This window comes from Anas platyrhynchos, chromosome 22 (assembly GCF_047663525.1).
Source record: "Anas platyrhynchos isolate ZD024472 breed Pekin duck chromosome 22, IASCAAS_PekinDuck_T2T, whole genome shotgun sequence".
Lineage (NCBI taxonomy): Eukaryota > Metazoa > Chordata > Aves > Anseriformes > Anatidae > Anas > Anas platyrhynchos.
Window position 1 is genome coordinate 3674058 of NC_092608.1, and position 14019 is coordinate 3688076.

At 46.7% G+C, this 14019-nt stretch overlaps 1 protein-coding gene and 1 long non-coding RNA gene across 4 annotated transcripts in view; one reads left to right on the forward strand and one right to left on the reverse strand.

Moving 5' to 3' along the window:
- DVL1 (dishevelled segment polarity protein 1) overlaps positions 1-2480 on the reverse strand; it is a 74806-nt gene extending 72326 nt beyond the window's left edge. Inside the window, exon 1 of one of the 3 annotated variants that reach the window (XM_027443268.3) lies at positions 1902-2480. In XM_027443268.3, the coding sequence (XP_027299069.1) occupies positions 1902-2071 (170 nt within the window). In that variant the 5' untranslated portion in view covers positions 2072-2480. The remainder of the gene's footprint in view (positions 1-1901) is intronic. The other 2 variants (XM_013092043.5, XM_027443269.3) reach the window with 2 other exon arrangements.
- LOC139999295 (uncharacterized) lies at positions 1377-7603 on the forward strand. Its single transcript, XR_011804695.1, has 3 exons — positions 1377-1713; positions 2811-2890; positions 3610-7603. It is a non-coding gene; the product is annotated as an uncharacterized lncRNA (long non-coding RNA).
- Positions 7604-14019: the final 6416 nt, after the last annotated feature.

Sequence of the window (14019 nt, forward strand, 5' to 3'; positions counted from 1 at the left end):
GCACTTTTGAGAGGATGGACATAAATATTAGGTGAGATCTATGTGACCAGGCAAGCTCAACATCAATTTACAGAGCATCCACCAAGCTCCACCTACCCCATGGTTACTCGTTCACCTGCCAGCATCCTACGAGGTCTTCTCCAGAGCCTGTTCTCAGTCTAATGGTTACAAATTTCTGGTTGCTACCCAATCAGTCCACATTCAGTTCCACATCATCCAACTGCAGATCTGGACTGAGCACAGAGTCACCCTCCTCACAATCAGAAACTTGTTTGTGGAGTCGTATTCGAGATCTCTGTTTAAATCAGAGAAGCAGAATTTCCACATCCTAAACCTAATCACCCATTTGCAGCGCTTTGTCTTCCACCATCTCCATTTCCACAACAAGACAAGCACAAATTGTTTTTCCTTCAGGTTTGAGACTAAGAGAATCCATCGCAGGATTTACATTACAAACTCTGCTACCCGGTCAAAGATCAAGAACAGCCCAAACGTCTTAGAGATGCCCCCAGCACATTCAGCACGCCTCAGCAGTTACGTTCTTGCTCGTACCAAGTGTCTGCAGCAGTGGGAACGAAGGCATACGCTGTCTCAACAAATCCATCATCCTTTATTGAGGCTGCACCACAAAAACGCGGAGCTAGAATTTCTAAGCCCGCTGTAGGGTATGTGTCCCTGTCACTTGAGGGTGAAGGAGAAAAATTTATGAATAGACATTTTCAAAGGCCTTATTTTGAAAACAAACAGTTTGTATGGTTGTTTCCCCAACTGTGTTTTCACAATCCCCAACGACAACAAGTCAACGCATGAACATTCCTACAGCAGCATGCCAATACTAACAAATTGCCACATCAGAAATCCGCGTCAACAAACAATATCCACATTCCATCGTGGGTAAAACACAACGGCAAGGCCCCAGGTCTCACGGATAAGGAGAAGTCGACATGGCGTGTGAGGGGACACTCGGGATGACGATGGATTTGACCAAACGCAACGCTGGCACCTCAATGGCAGCATTATTTTAGGGTCAGGTCCGTATTAGTATTCCACGGACCCACTGTCTTCTCCTGGCAAGGCGTTTAAATACGTAAAAATTGTCTTGCCGGTGACAGATGTGAGTACAAAGAGAAGCAATTTACTACAAAGGGATTAATACATTTTTGAAAGTTACTGTCTGGCAAGCTGTCAAACGCCTCTTTATTGGTTTATTTCCTTACGACCGTAGATAAGCCTGGTGGCACGCAAACCCACGCTCGTGTGGGGACCATGGCGAGGCGAAGGAACCCCGGGACCCCCAAAAAAAAACCATCCCGAGGCCGGCCTCGGGGGGTCGGGGCTGTTTCTAGGGGGGCTCCGTCCCTCCATGAAGCCTCTCCTCAGCTCCTCACCGGGAGGCCGCGGGCCGGGCCCGGCTGGGTGGCACCGCTCGGGGAGAAGCCAGAACCTCGGTGGGGCTGAGGAAAGGCGAGGAGGAGGAGGAGGAAGATGAGGAGGAGAAGGAGAAGGAGGCGACCCTAGCACCGGGCCGGCCAGGCCGCCATGTTAGCGGCCCCCCCCCCCCGGGGCCTAGCGCCGCAGTGAGCGGCATGGGGCGGCCGGGCCGGGCTGAGCCGAGCCGGGCTGAGCCGGGCCAGCCCCAACACAACCCGGGCTCGGCTCCCACCCCCTCGGCCCCAAGCTGAAGCCCCGCAGAGGAGGAGCCCTCCCGAGCAGGTGCTCGCTCCCTCTCCCCCCCCCCCCAACCCCGGGGGTTTAAAGCCCCGGCTGTCAGCGGCGAAAGGGGGGAAGAAAAGGGAGGAAAGGCGGAGTAGAAATCGCCTGTCGCGACATGCGACACACGTATACACCCCCCCCACACACGCACACACCCCAAACAGGCCTTCCCCTCGCTGCCCGCTCACCCGAAATCCTGGTCCATGGATTTGAAGAAGAATTTGTAGCTGTGCACCGGCCGGTTGCTGAGGACATTTTTAAAATCGGCCAAAGTGACTTTTTCCGGAGGGACGGGCAGCTTCACCAGATAAGGGGTTTCCTCTTCGTCTATGTGGTAGATTATTTTAGTCTCCGCCATGGGGAGAGGGACAGGAGGAGGAGGAGGAAGAGGAGGAGGAGGAGGAGGAGGGCTGCGGGGAGCCGGCCGGGGGGGGCCCCGCCGCCTCTCGGCTCCTCTCAGCGCCTGCAGCCGGCGGACAGGAAGGGAGCTGCGAGCTCCGGGGCCGGGGTTTGGCTCCCTGCACTGCTCTCTAGCTGCCCGAGCCGGGAACGGCAGCCCTCGGCCGCCCGCCCCGCCGGCATCCTCCCCGCCGGCCGCCGCTCGCCGCGCCGGGCAAGCGAGGGCCGGGGGTGGCGGCGGGGGGCTGCGGGCAGGCCGCCTTCCTCGTCCTCTTCTTCTTCCTCTTCCTTCCTCCTCCTCTTCTTCTTCTTCCCCCTCTTCTCCTTCCTCCTCTTCTTCTTCCTCCTCCTTCTTCTCCTTCTCCTGCCCTCCAGCAGCCCGGCTCTCGCACGCCGCCCCCCGGCAGCTCGCCGCCCCCCTCAGCCCTCATATTATGTCCCTCAGCCCTCGCGGGGCTTTTTATTTATATTTTTTATCCCCCCCTCCTTTTTTATATATATTTATTTTTTTTCCCCGAATACAAGCTGCCTACGTGCCGGTTTGGGGGGATTTTTGATGCTGGTGGGGATTTGTCAGAGTACGACACAAACACGACAACTCCTGTGTAGGGCCTTTGGCCTCATAGAAGCACACAGTGTCCCTATAAGTGCCCCCTAAGAACTATATAAACACCTCTTTCCTTATTTTTTGCCTCTAGGAGTTAGTAAATGCTCTCCAGGTACATCCCCTAGCCAAGGTGGCCAGTACCATCACCCACATGGCAGCACGAAAGCTCAGGTATGTTACCACATAGCCATATACACACATTACCACACATACATGCAGCACTAAAGCTTTGTCTTCTAACTCAGCACTCGTCACAAGATGCGATGGGCTTCTTTCCATTGCATTTGTGAGAGATGGGCAAGGTTTATACGGCTGACACTACTCGCAGCAGGCAGACTCCCCTGTTTGAGGTATCGCAAAAGCTGGGCTCCCTTCGCATTTCGTCAGAGCCGAGCTGGGTTCCATTTAAGCGATGAGCTCATGGATTCTCTGCAGATCGCAAAATTTTCCAGTGCAGTTGGCGTCTCTGGAGCTTATGCTAATGAGAAAGCAGAGACACATTCGTGGCTCAGGAAAAAAATTGCTTTTAATAGCTGCTTCAACAGAAGCCTGTTGGGCACACAGCCCGTTGAGGTGCTTGGCATGGAGCAAGGTTTAGACCTATCATCTCCTAAATTTCACAGAACGGCGAAAGAGTCACCATTCACTGCTGCTATATGAAATATATGTGCTTTGGAGCACATGGTCCAGAGAAAAATTTTTTGAGAGCCATGTTTTGCAGTTGATGTGTTTGAGACGAGTCTACCTTTCTTTCTAGAAATCCCCAAAAATGACAGCCAGGAAATGAAGATTTCAGAACAGCAGGCTCAGATTTCAAGAAATCTGCTCATCACAAAATACTTTTTTGGGAAAATCCCAAGCTAATTACATTCCCTCTTTTTCCCTTTCAGAGAAAGAGGACATCCACTTCTCAGAATATCCAGCTGCTTTCTGTGAAGGGGTAAATCACAGCTCAGTGATTGAATTACCGGTGGCACTGGAATGGTTTTCTGCCAGCATAAGACAGAGGAGCCAAATACATCAGAGGTGCCAAAAGGTCCGTTAACATTATTGCTGCCTATTATTTCCAAGTTTCTGAATGTTTAATTACTACCAGTTCCTGGCTCTGCCAACTTCAAGCAAGAATGATGTGTCCCATTGCCTTAAACTGTTGCAAATTCTCCCCTTTATCTCACATTACACCTGTTGTTCAGCAGGGTTGTAAAAGGAAAGGGCCCTATTCTGGCCATATGAGAATAAAACGATTGCTATTTAAACAATTGTGGGTGGTTTGATCAGGCCACATTTACACAACTGTGGGTATTGAAATGTGGCTACCACGGGGCTGATGGAGAACCAAACAGCAGAGGGCACAACAGTGATCAAGGACGAAAGATTGCACGTACTTGTTTTCTGGGTGCATAATTATTCCTGACCATACTTGTCAAAAACAAAATGATGCTCTTCAAGGTTTGGAGATCAGCAAAGAAACACCCTGATTTCCTGCGTTCCCGTTTATAAAGTTATTTAAGTGGAAACATATGTATTGTAGACATTAAAAAATGAACATAGTGTTTGGATTCAAATAATCGACACAGCATTTCTGTAATGTGTACTGTCAACTCTTATCTAGACTAATGGGGGATGGTGGAATTATCTGGATAAAGCAAAAACAGAGTTAACAAAGCATTTATAAATGAAGCTGTAAGAATGTCTATCAAGAATAATAAAGGAGGAAAAATAAAAATAAAAAAGAAAGAGGTTGGTGGCACTGTTGACTGTCAATGCAAAAATCCCTTAAGAAATACTGACCAGGAATAAGACATCCATATGGCACATCAACACACGAACACTGCTGTATTGCCTCCAGAACCAAACTCTCCCCTGCAGAACCAGATCTGGGAGCCTCTCTACCAAAGGCAATGGTTAATCCACAACTCAATGAGATTTAATAATACTGAGAAACCAAAACATCAGCTACCTGCCATCATTTCTGGTACAGCAATTACAAAATTGCAGTCACTGGGCTTCTTCTACTCTAGTGATTTGTTTATTTGCTGACATTCGTGCTCATCCCTGCTGGACTTAAATGCCTGTATGATCATCAAACAAGGTATGATAAACAGCAAGGTAAAGCTATGGCCTTAATCTTCGTGTAACTAGTAATTTGGTACTCTCTCAAGTCAGGAATGGACAACTTTTACCACACATGAGTCTCTGAGCAAGAATGGGAAAGGCTCCCTTTGGCAGGACTACACGACAGCTCTGGTACAAGCTATATTTTCTGAGATAGTTTGCTTTATGTAGTTTTTGCTATACAAAACCTAGGCAAAGTATTAACATCCAACCCTTTGGTCTTTTCAGTTCATACTTAATGACCTCCTGAATTCCTCAGAGATCCAGGTGGTATCCACACACAGACTAAAGCTGCAAAGAGCTCTCCTCTTGCTCTGTTGGCTTTGCTTTCACTTTTGACAACTGAAAATATAATGAGTCGGATAATTGTCAGATGACTACCTTGGAACAGCCATGATGAGGCTGAATCTATGACTCACAAAAAGCTTTCCAGGTCCCCATAAAGCACAGACAAGATAACCTACTTTCATGTTACAGTCAAACCACAAGCTAATCCAATTAAAGAGTGTACATAGGAATGCAGAATACACCACCTTAGCAAACCACCGGTCCATCAGGGCTAATATCTTGCTTCTTGCAGAGTTTAGTGCTTAACACTTCAGTGGAAAATAAATATAAGGCAGAAAATCTCTTGCTATTACTGCTGTGCTCTCCGTGACAGAGCAAATAGTCTTGCTGACCCCTGCAGGGAGCAGATAGTGTCCTGAGGCATAAAAGCTGCTCGCCCTTTTCTTCATTTATATAGCAGTGCACTTCATTACCACACAGAGAATAACCAAGCCTTTTTAAAAAGCTGTCCTTTGAATTATAGCGATGGTGGCTGCTTGTCTCAGTGAATTCAAAAAGCTCATCACACTCTGGGTGCTTGGCAAATGAGTATTTGTTTAAAGAGATAGGGCAGAAAGAAAAGCAAAGCTCTGAGCACTCCGACACTCGCCAAAGCTGTGACTTGGAGCCACTCTGAGATTTCATGGGTATTTTTTAACCACCTGCAAGACAGTATTTGTAATGTCATGTCGATTTGGATAGACAGCCCTGGAAAATGAAGATTTCTGTTTTGTTGCTGCGTGCTGAGCACCACTGCAAGCTTCCCATCGTTTACTGCCAGCAATCCACGCTCCCTGTGGGACTGGTGGCACCTGCAAGGAGGTCAGCAGGACGGATTTATCTGGACCTAAACCGATGACACCCACTAGCCAGGGAAGATTCCTGCCAGATTGGCATCACAGCAGTGACCTGGAGACACAAAATATTGGTTGCCAAAGTGCTGAGTTCCGTCAGTAAGATCAATCTTCATATCTCCCCAGTAATTTCTCCAAAGTCACCGCTGTTTAAAAATAAAAGGGGAAATGGATTTTGAACTTACTGAAGGGGTGCGTTGCTGTCTGAATCAACCAGACAGGAACTGTTTGCCAACAGTTCCTCTCTTCAGAGATCCTAAATTTCCCTGTGTAAACACCGAGCACTTATACGAAGACTTTCAGCATATTTTACCAGGCAAGTTATGCAGCTACTCTTCATTTTGGAGGTAGGGATTCCACCTCACTATGCCCACTCGCACAGGGTCTGTGCTGCAGACCTTGGGCACAGTCAGGTCACCGCAGGGCTTGGTCCTGATGCAGTTTACCAGCAAATAAAGACACGAACCGCTAGAGGGAGGCAAAAGACTTGCAGTTCCGCATCTGCTCTAGCCTCCTCTCCTGGGCAAAGTTCCCCGGGGCTTTCCTTGTCACTGGATTCAAATATAAATACAGCAGGGAGTGAAATGACAGTGAGTATTTTCAGCAGCATTTCCAAGAACTCCTTTTACTAAGGAACGAGCATGTTACAGAGGGATGTTGCCCTCCAGGTCTGTAGGAATGAGGAACAGTGCAGTTAGGAGAGAGGAAGAGAGAGGAAGAACAGAGGACAACATTTGTGTTGGTGCTCTACAGGGATGGCTAAAAAGAAACAAGGTTGGAATGGGAACCAACATTGTTAGCAGATGCACAGAACTTTTGGGATTCATAGGAATGAAGAACATCTCCTCCAGTTCCAGTCCTTCTTTTTCATCCAACTTGGGTCTATCGACGACTGTTCAATTATGGCTACTGAAGGTCTGACGCATCTCAGTTGCTTTAGGGTGGACTGTAGAGGAGGAAGAATTAGCAGACCAAATTAATTATGTTCCCGTCTGTTCAAGGTCTCCCAGGAACAGCAAAACTCAAGTGAAAATCAGGTGCTCACGCAGAACAGCATCAGCCTGGCTTATAAATCCCTCCCTACTCTTGCTGCAGAAGTGTTACTGCTTTTGTCTCGGAACACAACTTTAAGGCAACAATCACACCAGTGGGGATGAGGCTACAGAGATGTGAAAGGTTATTGCAAAAAGCAACAGATTGAGCACATCAAAGGGCTGAGTGACAGCCGGCTGCTTTTGATAGCATCTCCTTCACCATCATGTTTGCTGCGGGTTGGGGCTTCAGAGGGAAATTTTCATGAAACCCTCTGGTGGCTGCACAAAAAGCTGTGACTGCAAAGGGAAGAAGCGATGCCTTCCATGCGAGACCCAAGGGTGTTGCTGAACCACATTCACAAAACACCACGGGTTAGAAATCTCAGCGCTCCCACACCTTCTCTGGAGGCTTCCTAGTTGCAATTCTGCAGATTCGGTCACTACTGCACACGTTCCCTTTCGTCAGCCCCAAGCACTTCCACATGTTTTCATGCAGAGCACATCTCATCGATGTGTTTAAGGGTTGACCCCAGCTCCTGCTCATCATGACTCAATGTTTTCTTTCCTTGTCCCTTTTCTGGTTCTCCTACCTCTTCTTAGCAGCTGCAGTGCCTCTTATTATTATTATTTCATTAAAAAAGAAGGATTTTTTCCTGCAACACTTGTCTTCAGAGCAGCTGATGCGCAGAGGGCAACACGTGTTTAGAAACTTGATCTCTAAGGAACAATGGAGATTTTTGCTTAGGAATGCTACTCAGACCATTATCCTATTTCTCTCAGGTCCCCAGTGTTTCTTCTTCCCCTCAGAAATGTGTTCTGTTAATGCCTAGCAAGTCCCTTTCCACTGGTATGGCTCTCCCCAGACTGGGAGGCAGAAAGGAAATGGGGACAATCTGGATTTCATTTCAGACAAGTTGAAGACAATGAAAATATTTAATTTCAGTGGTCTGCAGAGCAGGCCCTGCGGTCGCTAAATGAGCCTTGCCTTGTTCCCAGCTGCTTTCCTGGAAAATCAGCCCCATTGCCTACAGAGAGAGAAACATAAAAAGATGCCCCAGCAACAAAATACCCAACAGTGCCTGGCCTGGAGCCGGCCAGCAGAGACCCAGTGTCCCAGCAGAAAGGAACAACAGGGCTCTGAGCATTAGTGACACCCAGGAGCAGCCAGGGCTGTGCACTAAGCCCTTACTCTTCATGATAATTGATTAATTGCAGCTGCCTTTTTTGCCTTTTTCTCTGAGAGGATAATTTGATTTTTTTTTTTTTTTTTTTGTGGCACGGTGTTCTACTTCAACTGTGGTGTTTAAGAAAAAAAAAAAAAAAAGTAAATTTAAATCTTAGAAAAATGCTGTTGAGTCAGATGTTCCCAGTGGGACTGGCACCAGTTCCAGGATGATCTCACTCTGCCCAAAGTATCTTTTTTTTTTTTTTTTTTCAGGAGCTCTCACTTGTCTTCCCCTCACAGTCAAGAATCTGACATACAGGTTATAACCATGAGCACTGAACTCCCACAGCAGTCCCAGGAAGGGTTGTTTGGACAAGATCTGTATTGCACGTGGCCCCCGACTCCACCTGCTCAAGAATTCTTGCCATTCATTCTCAGCACCTGAATAGCCCAAGCAGGAGGAACTATTCCCCATCCTCTTCTCATTGTTTTCATCTCTCAACCCTTTTAACCTGTTTGGTTGTGGGATTTTTTTAGAGATTCTATTTTATTTTAGATTTTTTTTTGTTCTTTCTCCCCGCAAGTTATCTGAGAAAGCACAAGGAGCCATCGCAGCGTGATTCACCCCAGTGAAGAGATGCTATGAAATGGTGTGAGGCTGGCTGTAGAATGATTCCAGCGAGGTATGAGAGAAGATAATACTTTAACTAGAGCCAATCTGGGCAATAATCTTCATTTGCCACTTTTCAGCTTCACATCCTGCTTTGATCCTTCAGGTTCTTGCACCTGCACTGTCCATCCACGCAGCAATACAAGTTGTTTCCACCGGTGTCCCTGGAAGAACTCTGTCACACCAGCTGGGATTGTACTCAGCGGGTGGCAGCCCTCCAAGAACAGAATGCACAGCAGGAACTTCGCAAGGTGTTAGTTCTGCGAGGAGAGGAATTTGGGCTGGGAGAGAACCATAAAACTGTGCCGTTAACTATTCCAGCAGGATATGTTATCTTCCCTTCTGGTCCTGCAGAATTATGTACCATGAGGGAGCTGCCAGCCTTCACCTCCGTGATAAATGGTTTAAACTCCACTTACAGCCACAGAACTGTTCATGATACGCTTTTGGAGAGCTAGAATTTGTCCGTGGGCCCCACGACCACGTCAAATGATGATGTCCCATGTGGAAACCGTACTGAAATCACTGGAATAACTTACTGTATCAGATCTGCACTTTGTCAAACACTAGGATGCTCTGAGATTAAACGTGTTGTTGGGAAGAATTAGCTAATGCTGCTGATAGCTTAGACAGCATCTCAAAAGAGCAAGAAATAAAATCACCCTTAACTTGAAACTCTATTATATTCTCCTTTATTTCTTAAATGTTAGGAGAGTTACACAACAATGATAAATGGCAAAGTTAAGTAACAGAAATAATGGAAATTAATTCTGAGGCAACAAAGAACGAAACAAATTCTATGGACCAAGTCCTCCTCTCAGCCTTGAGAGGAAGCATTGTGCACACAAAGCAGAAAGGAAGGGGCTGGGCTCTGTTTCTGCCCTGTTATGCCAGTGGCCTTCTGTGTCTCTTCTGGCGAGAGTGCGTTATGAACCAGCCTTAAATGCACAAGCTGCATTTATTTCAAAGGAAATTGAACTGAAAAAGCATTCTCCGGCCACAGTATCTCCAGTCCAGAGGATGAGACTGGCTGAAGTAAAAAGCAGCCTTCCCCACCTGAAGTACACAGGGTGTAGGTGCTGGGTGCTCAAAACTGCTGCCCTACTCCCAGCCTTTTTCTACGGGGCTGCTGTAAGCAGAGCCTCACACAGAGTGACTGGGATCACAGCGGAGGAATCACCACTTGCTTCCCTCGTTAAAGTCACACATGGCAGTGCTGCGGGCACCCTGGGCACTGCACCCACCAGTCCCACCCGTAGGGTTTCCCACAGCACTCAGGAGTTTCCCATTTACAAAACCATTCCCCCTTTTGCCACCACTTTGAATTACTAAGAAGCAGGTGTATAATTAATTTTACCTTAAAAAAATATGGTTTACATAATCCCTATTTTTTAAGCATTTGTACAGTGACTGTTGAGAGCTATACAAATACATGAGCTTCCATTCCAATTAAACTCCCTAACTCTTCAATTAAAACCTCATCGGCTCACAGAAAACAATATTTTTCCCCAGACTCTCCAAAATGGGCTCTTCCCTCTTCTGCTCATTTTTCCAAGTCCCTGGTCCCATGCAGGTGCTTTACTCTTTCATCTGTACTCATTTTCCTTCCTCCAGATAAGCATCCCTTCTATTTATGTCCAATTAAGATCATGGCAATGTCATCTTCACTAAGCTAAGCCTACAATTTGCATACATGAACTCTCTCCTGCAAATTACCATATAATGATAAAAGAGGGAAAGAATATTATTATAGGTTATAGCTTTCTTACAGTGATTAAAACCATATTTTGTTGCTTATGAACAAGTTTATAGAAGACAAATTGAGTAGCAAAGCCAAGACAAACATGAACACTGGTGCAAAAAAATACCTGCGCTGCAGTTTTCCTAACTAGATAAAGGAAAACATAAGAAAACCATAACAATTTAATTACTTCAAACACAAAAACACAAGGCTTAAAAACTCTCAGTTCCCCAAACTGAAATAAAACCTAAAATAAAGGACCGTTTTCTTTATGAAGAAAGCTTTTTGAAAGTTCTTCCTTCAAAGAACTGAGTCAGTCTGAGCCCAGCTGGCATTTAGCACAACCCCTTCTGGGGTCACTGCTGTACACCCTTGCCTTGTTCCACAACAAGGGCTTACAGTGCCTAAAATTCAAAAACCCTACAAGAGACTTTCGATTCTCTGCCTTCACTGAGCCAGAGAAGTAATTGGTGTTAAAAAATAATAATAATAATAATAAAATAAAAAATATTAGGGGTTAACAAAGCCTGCCAAGAGCCTGCAAAGTGACAGGGAAAGGTGTTCATCAAGATGCAACATTCCATGAGTACAGTGGAATACTGCTTTGAATAACTCAAGTAAAACACCTTACTCATTCTCAAAGGACTATACAAATATTTAAACGTTGTTTCTCCATGAGAGGCAAGTTAATGTCCCATATTAGAGAGAGAAAGGTTGAGACGAGAGATGGGAGAGAGAAAACCAACCCGTCTAGAATCACACTGCGTCTCTGGCAGAGTGGGAACAGAAACCAGCCCCGTCCCTAGTTTAGTGGTTAATTGCAAGTTCAGCCTTCTAATTTTCATGTGCAAGATCACACAATGATTTAGGTTGCAGAGCACCTCCAAGATAATCAAGCTCAACCATCAGCCTGACCTGAGTCCCATCACCAAAACGTGTCCCTTAGTGCACGCAGGGCTTCCTTGGACAACAATTGACCCAACTCTGCTGCACTGCTCCAAGTTAAAAGTCAAATAAAATGCCAAATGCACACTGATGGGGAGGCTTCCTCTACCTTATGGCTCCTCACTTCTAAGGCAGAACCATCCTTTACAGCTGATTTCTTCTCTCAGTGACCTCCCCTGTGTCCAACCTCCTTTACAAGGCAGGTTCTGACACTAGCTCGGCCACACAGACTTCATGGCAGTGCCAGCAACTGGCAGAATACAAAGTGCACATGTAAAAAAAACAAAAAACAACTCTGTAGTTTAGCATTCAGTTTGCTCTTTTTTCTTTTTTTTCAGCAGTTAGAAAACACACAAGTGGTTATCCAGCAGTCCTGCCTGGATCTCTTTCAGCCGGAATTTTAACTTAGTAAATTACACGCTGGATGTGGCAGGCTGCTTTTGAAAACCGCTGTTATGATCCCCAGCCCAGTCACACAGCATGTGCCTCTCCTGAAGAGCAAATGGCCCTAATCTCAGCTTGGTCTCCTATTTTGGTCAGTCTAGGATTATCCTGGCACATACGACCATTACCCAAATTCAAGCTTGTGATCAAAGCAAGGATGAACTCATCAAGCCCTTCCTAGTGCTTGTTTCAGAGAACATATTAATTTCTCTCCCCTTAAGCTATTTTGCAGCCTAGAAGTCCAATAAAATATTTAAATGCCTCTGGAGTTTATGAGTAACCCCATTTTGAGCTGGTGTCTCCGTGAGCTACGCTAAGCAATTTGAACTGGCAAGTAGAGATCTCCAACCTTTGACTCACAGACATGAAAGGGAGGGAGAAAGACATTCATGGCAATTACTTGAGACTGTGCCACCCTGATGGAATAACCAGCGCAGCCTAACGCACCTGCAGGAATGCAGCTTGGGTTTCAATCAGGTCCAGCCAAAGGCAACCTCGGAACGGCTGTCTGCTCAGGGGGAAGGGCAGCAAACAGGGACCTGGGCCAACTCCATGCCCTCCTCGCCACCAGCCGTGGCTCTGCCCACCCTGAGCACTTCCACACAGGTGTGCTGAGTGAAGGGAGAGGCAGAACTCACAGAAATTGTCTAGAGAACAGCAGGAGGGCTGTGCAAGCTGTAGGACGATAAGGAACTGCACAGCTGTAGCACAGGCTCACCTCCACTTGTATTATTTTCCTGTCATTAAGATTCTGCAATCTTTGAAGGCATTAAAAATAAGGGTCCCCAATATATTTGCCATTTAAGACAGTCCTCGCTAGCAGAGAGAAGTGGGAATATCTATAAAAACTGACATGGTCCATTTCCCACTCCTGTAAAGTGTGTGCTGCAGTACTCAGCCCAGCTTCCGAGCATACAACAGCTCTTCAGCTATGTAGGAAGCAGAGCTAGGGGGCTAAGCTCAGCTCCAGTGTAAGTAGCTGCAAATCAGCATCCACCACGCTCCTCTGCTGGGGATGAAGTAGCTGTGGTCCGAGGAAAGACCTCAGGTTCCTCATCCCCAGGAAGAAATCCTTGCTGGGATACCAGCTGCAAGCAGAGCACTGCTTCAAGTCCACAGCCACACCTCACCCTCACAGCAGCTCCACACAAGCTCCTCTTCACACTTCCACCACTCGCAACGTCCTGGAGACCCTACCCCAGTTCCATTCAGTCACCGAGCCCACACAGTCCCTTCCTCTGCCATTCTCTTCAGACCACCAAAGAGTAGGCTGGCAATCCTTGGCCACCTACGCCCTTACACAGGAACACGAGCCACTGCCATCATGCCCACACGGGCAAGAAACACCTTCTTTTCATCTGTGCCCTGTTTTGGGAGCGGTGCTGCATCATGTCCCAAGCAGCCACAGTAGCTGTGTAGAGTGGTTAATATCTTATGGTGTTCCCGAGGCTTTACCTTGCTTGGATTTTAACACTGAATTACTCACTTGCAAATGTTTGGACATCCCACCTGCTCATACGTAGAGCTTCCCTTCAGCCCACAGCCCCGCTGTCTCAGGCATCTGCTCCCCAAAATGATGGCAAAACTCACAAGAATACTCTTATCCCTCCTCAGCTCCCCTTTGGGGACTGTGGACCGTGCCTGATAGTGGAGTAGTGTTGATACTCTCATTCTTCATGATCAGCTCATGGAAAGCTGTTCTTTTTATCGCTCTGTCTACCTGTGCTGTGATCATACCTTCGGTTTGATGTGCACACAAGCTCTGTGTGGGCAGGATCCACCCCAGGACTGCAGGAAAATCACTCTCCAGATTCCACACAGGAGTTTAGCCCTCTCCATATTATTCCTGGATCTGATCTAACTGACACTGGCATTACAGCACTGTAACTCCATCAACTTCAGCTGAAAGTGTCTGCTCGTGCCAAATTTGATTTGGTCTGCACTGAAACAAAAACAAATCAACAAACAAGCTTAGAGTGAGAAATACAAAATGAGGCTTCCAGAG